General features: G+C 42.4%; 1 protein-coding gene across 32 annotated transcripts in view; it reads right to left on the bottom strand.

The window, feature by feature from the left end:
• The window catches only part of CADPS (calcium dependent secretion activator), a 437,791-nt gene that overhangs the window by 49,168 nt on the left and 368,440 nt on the right, over positions 1 to 20,183 (bottom strand). For all 32 annotated transcript variants that reach the window (XM_070576926.1, XM_070576929.1, XM_070576936.1 and 29 more), the window contains 2 exons: positions 18,245 to 18,319; positions 17,270 to 17,353 (listed from right to left, as the gene is read on the bottom strand). In XM_070576926.1, the coding sequence (XP_070433027.1) occupies positions 17,270 to 17,353; positions 18,245 to 18,319 (159 nt within the window). The remainder of the gene's footprint in view (positions 1 to 17,269; positions 17,354 to 18,244; positions 18,320 to 20,183) is intronic.

Raw genomic sequence — 20,183 nt, 5'->3', positions numbered from 1 at the left:
GTGTGTAGACACAACCTGAAACGGCTTCTCCAGGAAAAAGGTATGAGAGATTTGAATAATTATCTGCACTGACTCAGTCAGGGCAGAAGGTCCAAAACAGTTTCTCTGGCCTGAATGTCCCAGCTAATTACCTCGACCCTCCACCTGACTTAGTGAGCGTCGACAGGCTTAATGGTTTCTCTGTTGAGCTCTTCCATTATTTTTCAGGTGCCCAAGGTAATCTTTTCATTGAACACTCACCATTCCGGGATTTCACAATGCTGATGACTAAGGGATTTTCTTCTGCCTGGTCCTAATAAGGGGACCTGCGTTAATCATTGTGTAGCTTTGATAGGGAGCACGGCGGGGGCTTAAACCACTTCTCTTGCTTCATTAGGGGAAAAAGCAACCCAGGTGCAGACCACGAGGACCTCAGGGTTTGATACTATTAAATCAATGCACAGACAAAAAAAAAAAAGTGGATTAAGCCCTTTTTGCAAACAGAAATCTGGTGGGTAAGACTCAAAGATGGAAGAAAAAAGAAATCTGAACAGATACCAGTGCATTAGTGACTGCCTGAGCCTTCCTTTCTCCCCATGGTCTCCTAAAAAGAAACCAACCAAGGAAACAATTGATTCTCTGCACGAGCTGACTCCACCCCTGCCTCTTTGACTTCACAAGAGCTCCGAGCTGATTTCTCTGCCTTTGCCTAGAAACCGCCGACCACACCACCATTTCAAGGGGTCAGCAAAATTTACTTCCATGTTTGGCTTTTGAAATTTCTACTGTAAGGATAACGATGCTATTTTGTTCCTTTATGCACTTCTCTAACCCTTATCCATCTTAGAGATCTGGATTTTTTTTTTGAGATTTGAGACAGTTTAGTATGTAAAAATGATAATTAGTGCTACTACTATCCATAAAATAATTTTATCTCTATTAGTTGAATTTCATCATCTGTCACCATCCTCACATCTAGAATGTAGGTCCTAAGGAATGATATAACTTCTCTCTCTCTCCTCAGTATCTATAATGCCTGGTGTATAGCAGGGGCTCAATAAAAATGTGTTGAATGAATGAATTTCTGAGTATGGAACTCTTTACTTAAGGTAGAGTACCCAAGGTAGAGGTTTCTAGTGCTTTCCTGAAGTTGGTTTCTAAGTTATAAAACTCTTAAAGGGATATTTAAGAAAAGTGCAGCCAGGCACTATCAATTCAAAAGGAACTGGTGTTTGTTGCCTCTACGAGAAGAGCTTAAGAGATGTCTTGTTTCTCTACATCACGGGCAGTACAGTGTAGAGGTAAGAGCTTGGGGTCAAGAGTCAGACGCCTGGGCTGGCATCTGGTTCTATCACACACCAGCTGTGGGCCAGGTAATTAATCTCTCTAAGCATTAGCTTCTTCCGTGGAAAATAGAGATAAGGACAATAATACCTCCTCACGGGGTAGTTGTATGGATTAATAATAAAGACAGATGTGCAGGAAACCATTCTAAGCATTTGACCTGTATTAATTCATTTAGTGCATGTTCAGGATTAAGTGAGTTAAAGTACGTGAAACCCTTTGCACAGGGCCTGGCACACAGTATGTTTTCAATAAGTGTTGGCTATTATTTTTACACTCTCTCTTCCTTCCACTTCCGAAGCGGCTGATTTGATTGGTCTTGTTCCAGGGCACTGGTTGGGCTATGCTTGCTAGTGGGTGGGCTCATCAAACCTCAAATATCCTCACACTTAAGTACGGTGCTTCTGTTTCATGGTTAGAATACTTCAGGTGACAGCGTGTGACTTATTCTGCAGTGAGAGGTCTGGTCATCTTACTTCTTCTCTTCTTGGCTGGCCCTGTGCCAGGTTGTGGTCTAGATCCTCTCTCTGATTCTATTTCTCCCTGACTTTTCAGACCTAACCTCTTAGAAAGAGATCCCTGGACTGTACAGTATAACACTGTAGAGTTCTCTGCATTGGAATGTGGGCCCCAAACCCAGTTCACAATTTGGTAGCTTGTTTCCAGAGATGCTTGCCATCAATTGTTTTGCTCCCTGCATGGGCATGCCACTCCCTCATTGAGAAGTAGAGTTTATTCCTCCATCCCCCTTGAGTATAGGCTGGTCTGTGACTTCTTTGACCAAAAGAATATGATGGAGAGCATGCCATGCCAGTCCTGAGCCTAGTCTTGAAAAGGGCTAGCAGCTTCCACTTGCTCAGTCTTGAAAGCCAGCTGCCCTGTAAGTGTGACTACCCTGAGACTACCATGCTGCAAGAAGCCCAAACCACGTGGAGAAGATCAGTAGAATGAGACCCCACATAAGGAGAAAGAAGCCACATGGAGACACATCAAGTTATCAGACATCCAGCCCCAGCCCAGCTCAGCCACCTGCTGAACGCAGCTAAGTGAGTGACCACAGTCAGCCACACGGAACCAAAGAATCTCCTAGACGAGCTCTTCCCACATTCCTGACCCACAAAATTGTGGGCAAAATAAAATGATTGTTTAAGCCACTAATTTTGCCATAGTTTGTTATGCAGCAATAGGTAACCAAAACATTCAATAAGGCACTAGTTTGTCTCATATTCTCCTAATGTTTTCCATTGCATGCATTTCCCTGGAGGACACTGTGGGGAGGGTGGGGAGGTCCCTGATGGTTCCTTAATATTCTAGGACAGGATTTGGGTAGTCCTGGGTCTCTCGGCTATAAAAACATTAACAAGCAACCTGATTTTCACCTGATCCTTAATGATATTTATTGAATGAGGTACTGTGCTAAGCACCTTATGTATAATTAGTTCAATTACTCATCACTGTAGAACCTAGGAAGGCTCATTTCACCAGCCCTGCTTCACAGAAGAGGATGCTGAGGCTCAGAGAGCTTAAGCAACTCTCAAGGGGTGAACCAGCAAGTGGTGGAACTAGAGTACAAGCCAAATCTGGTTATAAAGTGCAGAGTTCTTTCATGACATCAAATTGTTGACATGCTGAAAATGATGTGTCGTCCTAATGCTATTTCTTACCTACTGATCACTGGGGATCTGGGAGAAGGGGAGCCTACTTTGAGGGAGGTATTGTGTCTTTGGGTCAGACGGCTCTTGATTTGAATTATGCTCTGTCACTTACTAGTTGAATGACCTTGGGAAAAATTATTGAACCTCCCACAGCTTCTATAATCTCATCTGCAAAATGAGGACAGCAACAGAATCTTCTTCAGAGGGTTCTTCTGAGGCTGAACAGGTGGATATCATATCAAGTGCTCAACACAGTGCCTGGTATGTAGTAAGAGCTCAATAAGCATTAGCTAATATTATTACTAGTGTTTAATTCACTTGTGGTTAGCTGGGAGTCGACTGTACCAAGTATGTTCCCATCAATAGTTAACAGACTAGAACAAAGGTTGGCAAACTATGGTCTGTGGGCCAATTCTAACTTGCTGCCTGTTTTTGTATGGCCCACGAGCTAAGAATAATTTCACAATTTTAAGTGGCTGAAAGAAAATGAAAAGAAGAATAATATTTCCTGATGTGAAAATTACAGGAAATGGACATTTCAGTGTCCGTACGTAAATAAAGTTTTATTGGAACACAGCCATGCTCATTCATTTACATCTTGTTGATAGCTGCTTTCATGCTGAAAGGGCAGAGGTTGAATAGCTATGACAGAGACCATGTGGCTTACAAAGTCAAAAATATTTACCAACTGGTCCTTTCCGGAAGAAGTTTTCTGACCTCTGGACTAGAACATGCTTAAACGGGAGACAGTGGAGTGGAGGTGGGGGAAGAATCAAAAACACAAATTTCTAATCCTAATTTGACCATTAACTAGTTGATTGACTTCTGCTACTTGCCTAACTTGTTGGTTGACCTCATATCCTTATGTATTATAATAGGGCACTGGGCTAAGTGTTTTCCTGTTTTCTCTTGATTCCTTCCAGAATTAAAAAAATGTCTGTGACTCTCGGGTGGTGTATGAGGCAGGTTTGTTCTAGGAAGAATGAAGGATGGAAACACTTCCCGCACCTTGAAAAGGTTATAAATACTCAAGCAATAAAACAAAGGGTATTAGTATTTTAGTATTAATAAGAGCTCTGGAAGTGAGGCTCCAGGAAAAACTATAGTAACAGAGAAAGGGAAAAAACGTTAGAGAGAAGTAAAGACCATTCACACAGGTACCAGATAATGTAGCATGGCCCGGAGGGTAGACGTGGCACAGAGACGAAAGGACTGCAACAGGGAGCATGTGCTGAGTATTTACTCTATGCTAGGCACTGTTTCCAGTGTTTCTCATGAACCACCTCATTTAACATTCCCAGCGCCCTTTCATTGCACCCTCCTCATCTGTATCTCTTCAGGCTGTTGTGAAGATTAATGAAGATGACACACATGAAGGGGCATAATGAAGGGACATGGAAGCCCTCCGTACGTGCTGGCTGCTATACTACTGTTGTTGGAATCACCCGGACAAAGGGACAGCCTTTCTGTGACTGGGCAGTAAGCCCTCTGCTAATTTGCCCTGAGTCCCTACATCTGCCCATACCTTCCCTCAGCCTCCAGTTTTTATGCTCTCTTTTTGTGGCAGAAATGGGATGGGGCAGGGTTTACATCTAAGTGTAATAGCCATTACGATAAGCATCGCTCAGGCCCATAACATGGGAGAAGCCGTGACCACATCATGGATCAGCAGATTGGAAGTATCTGAAGAAAGATGTGGGAATTTCTAATGGGGACTAGAGGCAGTATAAGGAAGCGGTTCAGACCATAAACTCTGGAGTTGGATCTCATGGGGCCAAATTCTAGCTCTACCACTTACTAGACAAGTGACTGAAGTTTTCCATGCCTCACTTTCCTCATCTATAAAATGAGGATAACAATACTCTTCATAAAGTTGGTGGGTTATTAATTAAGTTTCTAGAACAGTTTCCAGGGCATAATAGGTAAGAACTGTGTGTCAGCTATTATTATCATTTCTGCTGGAAAATCAGGTTGTTCTAGGTAATCAGACTTGTGTATTAAGCTTGGTCTGGCCCTGCACTATGCAACAGCTATATGTGGCTACTTAAATTTAAGTGAATTAAAACAAAATACAATTAAAAACTTGACTTTTTAGTTGTACTAGCCACATTTCAAGTACTCATGAGCCACATGGCTCATGGCTTTTGGATTGGACAGGTCAGATATAGAATATTTCCATCATTGCAGAAAGTTCTATTGGACAGTGCTAGTATAGACTCAAGAGACATTCATAAGTACAGTTCTTACATTTTTAAATGATAAGAATGAAGAGATGTGTCATTCAATTTCCGAGTTAGAACAAGAGATCCATTGGAGGCGGAGGCAGGAGAAGGGCAAGGGCATGGGTGTCAATAGCCTCCACTCGTGGATGAAACAAGAGCTCAAGGTGGACGGGCATTACTTAAAGTTATAAAGGTGCCGTGAGGAACAATAATGCTACACAACGTCACAATGTTACAACTGTCACGGCGGGGAGGGGAAGTGGAAGATGGTGAAGTGGGCTAGAACTCTGTGGATTACAACAGGGAGTGAATCTCTAAGGTTGATAAATCAAGAAACAGCAATATAAGAACAGTGCTTAGAGCTATGAAGACAAAACATAGTTTCAAAGGGTCCCTTCTGGGGTAAGAGATCCAGGGTGTAAAGGGGTAGACAGACAAATGTTGCTTTTCAAAAAATTATTATGAATGTCTCTGTACTATTTCATTTTTGAACCATGTATATTTCTTTCATAAAAGGCTATTAAAAAAAGAACAAAACAAGTGATAGAATTTTCAACATGCTAGCGCAGAAAAGCATTTTGCAGGAAGAATGGACCTTCTCCTGCGTAACTTCTTCAAGGTTTCTGTTTGACTGACATCAGGGTTCTGAGCCATGTCCTCTACAAATGGCAAAAGTAAAACCTAGCAAAAACCTCCCTCAACACATAATCTGGATACTCTAAGTGCATCTTGGGAAGATGAATAAATTGTAAGTGCCAACTGGGGGACTGACTGCTTGGGGGAGACAGAATGTGCCAGTGGGTGGATGTACTGGGACTGTGTGTGCGGGTGAGCAGTTGAGCAAACCTCAGTGGCTCCTGCTTGAGGCCAACTGACAATTACAGTGACAGCCCCTTCCAACACTTTCTGAGGATGGAGAAAAACATAAACCTTGAAGTATGTCTGGAATCATAGACAGCATGATGGATTCTCAGAGCTTGGTCACTTGAGGGCTGAAATGTCTTCTTTGCTTGCCAAAGATCAGTGGGATTTCTGGCCAGTTGTGAAGCCCTGTGCCCACTAGGCACCCTGTAAATGCTACATTGATGCACACTGGCACTCACATTTTTTTTTTTAAGAGGGCTCCAGTTTATAAATGCTGTTTTTACAGATGTGGGAATTGTGACACCATAACTTTTTTATGAGAAGCTCATCAGATGTTCATTGCTCAGAAAAATGATCACTGGCTTTCAAAATTTGGTTCATGTTCAAAAGAAAAGAGTTAAGCATTGAAATGTTTTAAAATAAGGTTTGCATAATTTGCCAGCATCAAATGGAACGAGTGTCAAAAAAATTTCAGATAATCAAAAGAGAATACTTGATTCCAAGTCTGGGCCCTCACTCCTGCTCTCTCAACCAGTGGCTATGTGACTTTGGGAAAAGAAATTATTTAGTTTTCTCATAGACAACACAGAAATATTTAACACCTGATACATGGTCATATATAAAAATATAGTGCTTTTACCAACGATTGAATGCCTATTTTACGCTATCTTATTCAATTCTTATAAGAACTTGTCTTCTCATTTTACAAATGAAGGAACTTGGCTCAGAAAGGTTAAGTTGCTTCCCCCAGGGGACACAGCTAAGAAGTGGTAGAGCTACGATTTGAACCCAAGTGGGTCTGACTTCAAAGGATCTGCTATTGTCTTATGCTGCCCCTACACTCCCCTACCTTTTTCACAAGATAATTTACCAAAATCTGAAGATAAAATCCAGACGATGACTATGGAAGTATTTTGAAAAACAAAAAGTGTTATATTATGATGATATTCATCTATTACCACAAACAGGACCTCACATATAACTATCTATGTACCCATCATGGATATTCTGAAATGACTCTTGAGGACCACTCTAGAGCTTTAGAGGGGCGGGGGAAGGTGGGAGAGAGCCCAGACTTTCCTGGAAAGCGCCCATAGGCAAGAACATGACAACCCTGAGTTCCAGGGCTGCTGGTTGATTGCACGGCTTCTGTGCATGTCCATAAATATTGATTGTGATTAAACTATTATCATAGTAATGAGGGTAATAATACCTCCTACAGCCCATCCCACCACACTACTCAAAGTCTCTACCTTTCATTAAACAAAGAGCTGCTGGCACTGCTGGGGAGTTGGGCAAGAGGCAGGGAAATGATCTCTATTAAGCAAAAGCATTCTGTTCCATGCACCGATTAGGAGCCGCATCCTCATTAATGAGGAGAATTGTTCGCATCTCCTGTTGCTCAGGGTACTGTGCTCCAAGACTGGGTCCAGGAAGTGTATGTTCTCATCTCTCTTCCCCTCCTGGGGCTTCCGAACAGATGCCCAATTGAAGGAGACCTGTTTTTCCTTCCAGTTTTCCTTGTTTCTGTCTCAACACTTCATTCTCAGGGAGGATTTCTGCAAGGCTCAAAGGCTCCTTCAAACCCACCCTTTTAATGCTACTAAGACTTAACTATGGTTGCATGCTTATTATTTGCCTGGCATGAGGCTAAGCAATTTCTAAGTCATTAACCCTCATAATGGTGGGCATGAGGATTATCATCATTTACAGATGAGGAAACTGAGGCTCAGAGTTTTGTTTGTTTGGTTTTTTTTTTTGAGATAGAGATGAAAACATTTATCAAATTTAAACATTAAGTTTGAAGTCAAATGGGCATTACTCTTTAATCTTACAAACTGTAAAATAAGATAAATCAAGTCCAGGAGCTTCAAGCTGACACAAAAGACAGGTTTCCCCGACTCCCTCAGTGAGGTTTAACGACTTCCTAAAACACCCAAAGCTGGCGGCATCACGGAGCTGGTATGTGACCATGGGTGTGTTGGACACCAGGGTTTGCCCTCTTAACGACGCTGTACTGCTTTTCCATCTGTCTATTTACGTGGCATGCTCTCACTTTAGGAGAAACTCGGAAGCGCAAATTGGAAAGTTTTAAATTTGTAAAACCTCCAAGAAGGCATGAAGGCTTATTTTTGATTCTAAGTGGGGGCTTCTGCCCGCCTCTGGCATGTTTGGGTTTCGCTTTGCCTTTTGAACATCTCTCAACACTAAGAAGCTCAATAGAATGCAAGCTTGAAGAAGGCAAGGGCCACGTCTTCCTCGTGTCTCTGGCTTCTGCATGGCCTTGGTGCTGAGTCAACGAGGGCTGCAATGTCATTACTGAATAGTCATGTTTCTCCACGAAGGGCTCACCTGACAGCCCTGAGGGCCTCCCCTTCTCCCTGCAGCTGCCTCGGCCTGAACTGGAGGGTACAGATTGTTTACATCAGTGCTGCCAGTGACAACTTGTCTATCAAGAGTCAGCCTAGGTCTACCACACAGTGGAGAGGTTTCTTTTCTTCTTCTTTTTTCTCCCTCATCTCAGATAAAGAGTGAGGAAAACAAACAAATGGATGAAATAGGAAGTCTGGGTTCTGTGACCTAACTAGCTGTTCAAGTCATTTTCCTTCTCTGGTCTCAGTTTACACAACTGCAAAATGGGGCAGTTAGAATGTATCACAACTTCCCAAACCTCCGGCATCAATAGCACCTCCCTGATTTTGGCTATTGCCCTTGTGCCATCAGTACGATACTGACTTATTTACTTAATATTCTTTATTGGCTCACTTTTTAAATACTTAATTACAAAAGGAAACTTTATATCACTGCCATAAATGGAAAATCAATATTACTCTCAATAAGAGAAGGCAAGGGTAAAAATAAATGCAATATAAATAAAATAAAGTCATTCCATTCTAGGTAGACAGGGTTGCCTGCTCGCTCTTTCTCTCTTCGTTACACGTGAAGACATGAAATTTTAGAGAAGTGTGAGAGACAGACAAGCACTCAGTGGAAACTTTCTCCTTGATATAAGGATAAGGATGAAAATAAAATTAAAAAGGGAAGAACCCTCTCACCATGTGATTGGCGTTATTTAATGTTGAGTTTTTGCAGCATCTAACATCACCTCAGGTACCATGTGGTACATAGCCTAAGCCTGGAAACTCAGTGATATGTTGGTAAAAAGGCTTTCAAAAGGCAGCAGCAGCCCCCCTGGTTGGTAGTGTTTGTGATTTCCGTGGTGCAAATACTTCGATCGTAGTCAATTTCAAGCTACCAATGGGATATCATTAAATGTGGAGATGGGAAGAGATGTGGAGAATTGGTTCTCAACAGCAGGTAGAAATTGAGCAGACTCCAGCACTTCACTGAAACACTGGACCAGAATATCTCAAAAGTTCCTTCTGTTGAATGGACTCTGGGGAGTAACTTCCAAATTAGAGATAAAATCTTTTCAAAAAAAAATCTTTCCAAATCTACTCAATAATTTACATACAGCAGTCATTTAAAATACGGTGGCTGATTAACTGATTCTAATATTCAGTATTCAGTGACATAAACATAGTAACAACCACAACGAGAACAATATCTAACAAGCATTGAATCCTTACCCCATCCCAGGTATATAACATTTTCTCATCTAATTCTAATAATACCACATAATGTAGGTCTTATTATTATTCCCATTTTATAGGTCAGTAAACTAAGGTCAGAGGTCAGTTAATCTGTCCCACATTATACTCTAGTAAGGGACAGAACTGGACAAACAAGTAACCTAGATGTATACTGAAATAAACCTGATTCAACCCAAAATATGCTTGGACAATGGAATATTCAATTCTGGCTAAGCAAATATTTTGACTAATAGGTATTCTAGAGAACATGGATGAATGAAAAATTCTTGAAGAATTAAAATTAAACACTAAATGCTAAAAATATACGAAACTTAATGGAAAACATCTTTGATGAATCAAATTTTTGAATATAAGAATGTGCTGAAATAGAAATCATAAGTGAGTTTTGGTTGATCCTGTTATGGATAATAGTTTGGGTTGCTTAGGAGAAATGATTGCTGTGCCAAGAACTGAACGAGTGAGAAAATGGTTGGTTAAAAGCTCTAGGGTCATTAAACTTTCTTACAAGTTTAAGTGGAAGGTTAGGTTAAGAATGGCTATTTGTGGAACACCCACAATATGCCAGTGTCATGCAAAGCCTACGGCTCATTTTATTTCTAATTGTCCCCTCAGCTCTCTGAAGCAGATATTAGCATTCCCACTCTACAGTTGAAAAACAGAGGCCCACAAATGGTCAGTAACTTGCCTACATTTTGGTTGGTGTGGGCTTCACAATCATGTCTTTCTCTCTTTCTGCTCATAAGCTTCCCACTGCATGTGGCTCAGAGGTCAGGTCAGAATCTCCGACTTTTCATTTCAGAGCAATTATATTCTGTTTGAAGCCACATCCACGTTCATTAGGTATTTCTGTCATAGCTGATGTTTCTGTGACTCGGTTGCTCAGCCCCTCACAGCCTGAAGAAAACACTGTGTCTGTCTTATGTTCACTTTGAATGATATTCATCTGTCTCCCAAAGAATATTAAGGGAAATGGTTAACTTTAGATGCTTATTTTTTTCTTCTGAAAAGCTTCTGAAGAGTTGCTCTGGACAGCAGGTATGTTAATTGTCAACTGTGTTTTCAAGGCATGAACTGGAAACGAGGATGATGTCCTACTAGGTGATAAAATTATCTGTCATAGACCTCAAGGTGGATGTCAGGTTCTGAAACGCTGGGGAGCGGCTGATGAAAGAAGTTGGTAGAAGACGCGGCAGGTCAGTGCTTTACAGTTCTTGAACATTTCAGAGCATGTTGTTTTTGTTGGTCCATGTGAACAAAATACATTAGATAGAGTAAGTCTTGCCTTCCAATGTGGCTCCCGGTTTCAAAATCAGAAGACCGCAAATCCACCACTGGCTTGTAGCAGGAAGCTGGTCTCTCTGTGACCTCTCTTAGCTTCTCTAGCTGAATCAGTTTTGATAATGTCCCTGTGTAAACCCCTAAATTCCGTAGCCATGGGCAAGCTCCTTTCTGACCAGGCTGCTGACCGGCTCCTTAACCCTATCCCTGTCACTTTCTTCCTTCTGCTCTGGTCTCCCCTGAGTCACAATGAACCTCCAGTTCCCAGAATGTGCTAGACCCTCCCTTTTCCCTCCAAGTCCTTGTACCTTGGAACATTCTTTGTTTTCTTCTTTACCAGGTGAAATTTTACTTATCCGTTAGATCTCAGCTCAAATGTCATTTCCTTCATGGCCTCCCAGATAAGCTTGGGTCCCTTTGGGCTATGGTCCCACTGTATCAGCTACTTCTCTCTCTCTCTGAACAGCTGTCACCCTTGTATATTACTTGTTGAGAATATTATCTCCCACATGGGAATATACAATAGGAGCCATTGTCCTTCTTATTTGTTGCTAAGCCCCCAGTGCCTCGAACATAGTAGTCACTCAGTAAATATGTTTTGAATGAAGGAGTAACATGAAACTGAAGATTATCTGGAAAGGACGAAGGATGTGGGGGATTTTCGATGTCCAATTCCTTCGGTTTTACTACAAAACTGATTGGCTGGTGGGTAAATTACTTATAAAATATTTTGGTGGTAAGACGTGAAAAATAGATGATTCTTTCTCCTAGGAATGATATCAGTCAGTGGATGGTTCCTAGAAGAGTCGCTAATTGACTTCATTTATGGGTTTCTGAGCTTCTATGGGGAGTAACATTCTGTGATAATAAAGCAGTAAATCTAAGGTGGGATTTTAGTACCTGTGCAACTTTGGACAAATAACTCAACCTCCCCCATCTGTAAAATGGGGATAATAATTGTATCTATGCATAGGATGATCGTGAGAATCAGATGATAAAATGCATGTGAATCATTTAGCACAGTGCCTGATGCAGAGTATGTGTTAAATAAACATCAGCTATTACTACCACACTTGGCACCTCCACTCTGACATGTAGAATCCAATTGACTTGAATCTCATGAATTCAGCATCTGATAATTTGATGGTGGTACCCTCTGAGATTGGACCAAGACTTCTCTGTCTGCACCACCATCACGAGCCCACACTATAAACAGCCATCTCTCCCATGCTGGCCATTCCCTGAAGCCAAAGCCAAAATGGAACATCATCAGAGATAACACTAACAAACTGCTATGAACATTCACCCCACTCTAAAGTTTGAAACGCTTCATGACCAAAATGTTCTGGGGACAGAAGTGAATTCCCTTGAGCCAGTTCCGGCTTTTGACCAAGACTGTGGCCTTGTTCTCTGGCGTGACAGCAAGAGCTCTGCATAAGAGCATTCGATGCTGCTGTTTGATCTACGCTGGATTCTAGCAGGAAGAACCATGTCTACTTTGTTTCATTTCTAAGGGGCAAAACAATTACCATGCTGGCAAAAGGAAAAAAGGGTGAACGAGGGTAATTTGAGACCTGTGAGACTGGACATACAGTAGGGTTTTGGTCACTGACAGCCCTCAAAAGGGCCTCATGCTTCCTGCCCCGACTGGCTTCTATGTTATAGTGTGACCATCTCAAATGGATTTGGTTCATAGGGGGATCTTGGGTGAATTCTAGGGGGCTTCAGAGGATTTGATGTAATTGTTCTGTCTGCCAGAGGTGGGGGTGGGCTCCTCCTACGTCTTCACTCCTCCTTGGAGGCTCCAGAGTTTAGAGGAAGGGAATACACTGGTCCAGCTGGAGGGCTTACCCTCTCTGAGCCTTGGTTTCATTATCTGCAGAAGAGCGTTGTTGGAATGGGATTGTTCAGAGGATTCAAAGAGAAAAATATATTTAAAGCAGTTAGCCCTGTGCCAGGCACTTAGCAAGTGCTTAAAGAATAGGAGCTGTAGCTATTTTAGACTTCTGAATTCATCTAATATAACTGTCGTCATATTACACTGAAGGGAATTAAAAGCCAAAACGTGGTCTCGTGTTCCAGGTCACACGGCTCCCGGGTCAGGGGCAGAGCTGGGGTCCCATGCCAGGTCTCCCCACTCCGGGCTTTTTTGCTGTACCCCATGGACTCTCAGGACTCATTCAGCACAGCTGAGCTCTTCAATACAGCACGGTTCTCGGGCCTTCCACCTTTGCCCCTTCCAATCAAGTCTCCACCCCCAACATCCACTCAATCGCTAAATCCTGTTCATGCTACTTTCAAAATATCCTACAAAAATGCTTTCTGCTTTCCTGCCTCATGGCCAATGCAGTTGCTGTTTTGTCCAGAAGATCCTCCTCTCCTCTTTACCGGTGGCTGACTCCTCTTAGTTTCAGGTCACGTGTCTCCTCCTCAGACAGACCTTCCAAGACCATCCTAGCTGCAGTAAGGCCACCCTCCACTTTCTCTCTTGTGCTCGCTCCAGTCTGTGGCCTGTTGGTGCTTTCCCCACTCTGTAATTTTCTTTCCTTTATTGTCTGTCTCCATTCCTAAATGCAAGCTCTAAAAGGACAGACAGCATGTCTCTCTTGCTCATTGCTGTGTTCCTAGCACCTAGCACAATACATGACAATAAATGCTCTGTAACATTTGTTGGGTGAATGAATGAACGAAAGAATGAAAGGATTTCAGAAGCAGCTATTTGTTTTCACCTGGATAGGACCAAGGAGAGGAATTTAGCTTGCTGGGAGAGGGACCGGGGCACCTGCTTGTCCCCCTTCTTGGCCTCCTAAAAGAACAGCGCGAAGCTACCCACAAGACAAGGGCTGCTTCCAAGCAGACAACCCACACAAAAGCACATCTTGTAGTCAGGGGAAATGGGCGGATAGTTGCTAATTGTGACTTCCAACTGGGCTGATCTTTCAAAAGTTCGAAAGGCGCCTGCCTCCATAAATCCTAGGCTGCTACTGCTGCTGAGGCTGGGGAGGGAGGAGAGGAGGGGTGCGCTTGGGCGCTTCTCGGGCTGGCACGAAGAAGCCACATCTCATCCTCCCTCCTCCCCCCAGCTCCTCTCCAAGAGAGGAAGCAATGCAGATGGAGACGAGAAATAAATATTCCTGCCTGCTCTGTGCCACTGCAGACGTTTTCCAAAATGTCTGGCTTGGACCATGAAATCAAGCCCACCCAGGAAAGGAGGCGCTCAGCGGGAGAAAGAGGGGGAAAGGGTGGCATATTTGTCGATACTTGTCAGCTTTCTGGGGGGCAGAGCACATGGCTCATACTTGGCAGCCCTGCTGAGGTGGGGACGTGGTAAGTGCACAGTAATACTTGAAGAATTGAATCAGAAATGGGAGCAGAGTTAAGGAAATCCTGCCAGGGTGTCGGCACTATCACCGCGCCTTTGTCCGGCCTCCCAGGACTCACAGCTGGTTCTCTCCTGATTGATTTCAAGTATCTTTCCACAATACCTGGTGCCTCTCCTCAACCCTTTGACCTCCACTCCACTCTGGGATAATTAACACAACTGGGCTGCGGGAAGTCTTCGAAGGCCCTTTTGAAATTTGGGCAGGAGCTCAGAATCCACGTGTGGAGATATTCTCTGCCACCTCGAAGCACAGCTCGTGTTCTCCAACACTGGAATACCAGCAGGAGATGAGAACATAGGCTGCAAATGATAAGTGGGTGCTTTTGGCCTTGGGGTGGCCAAGTGTGTGGGAGAAGTGTCACTAAGGAAGGGAAGTTACGGGCCCAGCAACAGGCACTGAAGCGTTCTGCAGTTACGGGGACTTCACTAGGCATGCTGTGTGGCTGCAAAATGTCTCAGAAAGGGGAGTGGAGAGGATGAGAATTTCAGCTGGAAAAGTCCCGCGTAGGATACACTAGGTTTCTCATCCTCCCACGAGAATCTCCTGGTACCATGTCCTTGCTACTGCTGCCACTCGACCACTTTCACTAGTTCTCTTGGTAAGTCAGTAAGTAGGGTGGGGCGCCTGGTGGGTTGAATTCTGTTCCATAAAGAGCAGAGGGCCTTTCCTAGTTTTCACTGGTTCAAGTCCAGTGCAGTCAAAACCGTTGCTCAAAATGAAGACTCAAAGAAAGTTATATTTTTTGTGGGTGTCAAGGGAACGTTTTCCAGAAATGTTGCATTTAATTCTGCCTCTTTCCCCATTTCCGTGACTTCACTGAGGAATGAAAGATTATCTAATATTTCCCACTCACGTGCCCTGAATCCTTCTTTATGAATCTTCCCCACTCATTTGCCCATCTGCCTTCTAGTGCCAGGCAATTGCCAGCTGAATCCCACTCTCTTCAGGAAGCCGTTCAGGGGTGGGGGGAAGCTGGCAGAAGACCTGGGTTCCTGTCCCTACTCTGCCCATTGCTGTGTGACCTTAGACAAATCACTCCCCCTCTCTGGACCTTGGTTTCTTTGTTTGTCAAAGGAGTGGGTTGGATAGGTTTCCTTTCAGCTGTGACACATTATGGGTGGTTCTACAGAGTAAAATCAGATAGAATTCCTATTGTCAGCATGCTCTTCCTACCCCACCTTCGCCAATAAATTCAGCGTCTGGAGTCATCACCCTCTGGGGCTGAGTTCAGTCCTTGTACCTGGAAAGTTTAGAGCTGCATATGAAAACCAGCAGGGCACGTAGATACATGGATGTTATCTAAAAATTGTTTTAAATGTTTTCTATCTACATTTTCCTTAAATCCCAGGAAATCTAACATATGGGCTAGGGAAAGACCAAAGTAGGGTATATCTGGAAGGAACTCCTGTGCGTGTATGTTTGCATCGTGTAGTAATCATATTAGTTATCTTTTATTAATAATAGCTGCCATTTAGTGAAGCCTACTATGCACTAGGACTATGCTAAGCTCTTTCACTCATGTTGTTCTCCTCACAACAGCTCATTATGGGGGACATTATTTTACTCTCCACTCCTGGATGACATTGGTATTCGACCACAATTAACACACACACACACACACACACACACACACACAAGCAAAAACCAAAATGACACAAGGGCACCCCTCCCCCAAACCCAAACCAAAATAAAACTGAGGCTCAGAGAGGGTGAGACACCTACTCCAGATCACAAATCTGGTTAATATTAGAAATGGGATTTGAACCCAGTTTTGTGGGATTCCGAAGACAATGATGTGCTGCTCCCTACCCTGTTCCAGGCCCCAGTCCTGCATTCGCTGCCTTTCTAAGAGATTCTTCATGCAGTAAGGCTGTTTCAAAACTCGTAGATAGTGGGTCCTAAATTGACTGCCTTTCCTATGGCATTGTCAGAGGAAAACAGCTGGTCTCAGAGCCAGCAAGAACCCTTGCTGTCAGAAATGGGGAGAAAGCATGCAGCTTCAGTGTCTGCCCAGCAACAGGAAGGTGGGAGAACCAGGCCCCCGAAGCAGCCTATTTACAGTGACCATCTCCACTGATCATTTACCTACAGAGAATTAGGCCGGCTTCCGCCCACCATCTAACTCACTTCTATGCCGGGGCCCAATTCTGGCACAGAATTAGAGCCTCTCGGAATCTATACAGTCTCGATCATCTGCTCCAGAGGTTGTAAACTCAAGTGTCCCCAAGCCCAGACAGGTACGTGAATGAGCAAAACAGCCAGGAGGGGGCTACAGTAAACAGGCCAACACATGTCTGGCCTGTTGGTGGGCTGACTGGATGAGACTCAGCCCCAGCAGCACACTGTTGCTGTGCACAGATGCAGGCCCGGTGCTGCCTACCGTCCACTTTATATAAAGTCCCTGGAATACGAACTTCTCTGTGAATTCGCCTGATTTTTAACCATGGGCAACTAACTCAGTGAAGAAAAGTGTACCTGACGCAGGAAGGACCAAAGGAAACACCTTGCAAGCTCCATCTGACCTGCAAGTCTCCGTTTGCAACCTCTAAAATTAATTTCCCTCATTTACAGATGAGGAATTGCTAGCCCAGAAACATTAAGTGATCGGCCTGGGAAAGCTGAGTTGGGCTCAGGCCGGCAACAGCTTTGAATACACACATATAGAGAGGTACAGGTGCGCGTGTGTACGAACAGCTAGATACATACATACTGTATATTCACAAACGAGATAGAAATGAGCTTGAGTTACCTGCCGTTATGAAATGTCCTGCGTATTCTCCTAGTGTTATTATCACACATTGGTAGTTGACTGCAATTAACATATATACACAAACCAAAACCAAAATGACACAACAGCACCTCTCCCCTGAAACTCAAACCTAAACCTAGACTGAAACAAAAACTAGGAAAGAAAGAAGATCTTTACTTACGGTAAATGACAAAAAAGAAGAAAACAAAGTCCCTTCATCATATCTGGATAATTTTGCCAGGACTCCTTCCAAGATAGTGACAAACTAGTAAAACAGCAAAAAAGAAAAAGAATTATTATTTCGAACTGTAACTGTTCACAATAAAAAGCCACATTTCCCGACCACATAGAGACCAGCATTGAGCCCTCAGCTCATTTTTGCATTCTATTATTTGATTCCTGCCTCTGGGGAAAGCAATAGACTGCCTTTACACAGAAATATTTGACTTATCCGGCTTTCTCTTCATTATTATGTGATTGCAAATATAGAGTGTTACAGAAGTGCAAAGTGACAAAATATTATTGAGTTGCATATAGCATGCGATAATATTAAATGCACTTTTCAAAATCCAAAACTGCGCAAAGCAGTTTTTACGTTACATATTAGCACTACATTTAATCCAATCTATTTTTATTTGTATTTTATCAGTAATTTGGGGGAAACAGAAGTTTCGCACTGGCAAATATAAATGTCTTCCCATTCAGCATTACTTAGTTAAAATTCTATAATTCATGAGGGTGACTGAAATAGCTTTATCTGACTTTTCTGTTTTATTATGACTCTCACTGCATGTGAAACTAGAGGAAAGGGGGTTTTCATGATGGCAGAATTCCTTATTACCGTTTAACTTTCTCTATTTAAAAATCTAACTTTGTCAGTGCTGGAAAACAAAACAAACATTTTCTGCATAACCTAGTGCAACGTTTGGGGACAAATTCTTATTAAGTCAACATATGCCACTTCATCAATTCATCTTCACGCGGCTCGAAATCATCAGAAAAATCACTCTGAGCTGAGGCTGGGTGACGTACAATCTTGTTTCCTGAGAAATACGAGGATCCAGCTCAACTTTTTAACGTGTTACATTTTAATGGGAATGCAGACATCACAAAGCAATGTTCACAATGAAACATTTCACCTGAAGCTGAAGGTTACCTTTGCAACCAAGAGTGTTATCATTTCTTTAACAGTTTCTTCAATTAGTTCGTCTATTTTTGAATGGTATTGATGCTAAAGAACACAGAAAGACAAATATTAGCATGTTTGGGAGGTGATGGCACTGCATCCGTCAGTAATTTTTAGACGATGCAATTTATAAATAAAGACTGGCCTGCAGACCCAGTGTATTCCCATCGTCCCCGAGGCAGCCGTAAGATTCTGACTCCATGTCTTTGATGACAAGAGATCTGAAGCTCTTAAAAAAATTACCAGGTGCATTGTTCCCCACCCAAGGCTCTCAATGGCTTTGATATGTGTAGACACAAACACACATTTACACATAGCAAGCATGGATGGCTTAATGGCTTAGCAGTGTGTTGTGTTGATCTGGGTCTTACAAAGCAGGATACCACAATAATTTAATACAGGGCATGAGAAATTACCTTTGGAAAACTGCTGGGGGAACGCAGCTTAGGGAGTGGAATCCTTCCCAAGGGAATTTGACCAGGACACTGTGACTAATTTTGCAAAAATTGTTCTAAGACCTTCAGATATTTTGGGTGAATGACTCAGAGCTCCCCCAGGGATTGACTTGGTGTTGAGGCAAAGAGTCTGTTTCTGAACCCCTGTGGCAGCCACTCGTTTCCTCCATGCATGGGTAAGCAGACCCAGGTTTAGAGCCTCTCCCTAGACCGCTGCTAAGTTTTTCAATTTTTCTCACTGCCGCTGTCGATTACATTTAAACAGTAAAGTGAAAACAAACCCCCACACAAACAAAAATCTTCTGCAAATGCCAGGAAAAAAGGAAAAGTGATTTCAACAGAAAATACTGTATGCCAGCTCCTTGACATTTATTAGATCATTTTACTATCCATTTGAATTATTCCATATTTCCTTAATAAAAAATAACAATGCAAAACACTGCTATTTGAAAAGGAAAATGCACTTACCCACTCTTTAGCAAACTTTCAGAAGGATGATTAATTAGGAATAGAAAAAAAAGGAACAGTGCAAATAAAAATTAGGACAAAAGGACACATGACAAAATAAAAATTAAACAAATCATCCAAAAAGCTATGAAAACATATAAAAATAATAAGCCATAGTAATGTGGTTTGATATTCTGATAACTGGCAATCAGAATTATTGAAAGAGAACCATTGGATGTGAATTAGGTTAATTCATTTAGAGTCACAGGGGAATTTTGCTTGTAACTGGAAGATCTGGGTAAAGTCCCAATGCAAAGCTGGGAAGTAATGTTGCCTAAGAAAATATAGCTCAGTTTCCTCATCTGTAAAAAAACAGTTAATAATCCTACTACCTAGGACCAACGAGGTGGGAGGAAGCCAGAACGAATTACTAATTTTTGAGAGGGAACGATGCAAACCCTGTATAAAGATTTTTAGCAGGTCTGTTCTATTATTATTATTACTATTATTATTATTATTTAAAAACCAGGGTCAAGTCCTTTCCTGGTAGTCCTCCTCCCAGACTCATAGATCTATTTTGAAGATTAAGTGCGGGTCTAGAGGTGAAAACATTTTGTCAACTCTAATTGCAACTCAAATAGTGTTATTTGTTCAAATTCATAAAGTAGAAGATAAGGGTAGGGAGAGATGGTCTTATTGCTCAGTCATCTCATTTTAGTTTCCTTTCAGTTGATTAGGGGAAAAACAATAAAGCAAATGGCCCATGTTGTATAGCCCTGATGAATCAGAACCCATGTTGGCTTCACGAAACGATTTACTAGTAAGTGGCATAAACCTGAAGCTAAATGCAAAAACTATCTGCAGAATTCTGTGCTAGAAACACAAAGAAAGATGTCAGAGCAAAAGAATTCAGGAATATTGACAGGGCTCCAAATTCATTTTTAGGTCTTGAGATAAGATCCAGAATCACAGGCTTACTTTCCTTCCTCATGTGACTGCCTCACTCT

Source organism: Equus przewalskii, chromosome 15 (assembly GCF_037783145.1).
Source record: "Equus przewalskii isolate Varuska chromosome 15, EquPr2, whole genome shotgun sequence".
Classification (NCBI taxonomy): domain Eukaryota; kingdom Metazoa; phylum Chordata; class Mammalia; order Perissodactyla; family Equidae; genus Equus; species Equus przewalskii.
The sequence above is the reverse complement of the archived record's forward strand: the minus strand, read 5'-3'. Positions and strand labels throughout refer to the sequence as shown.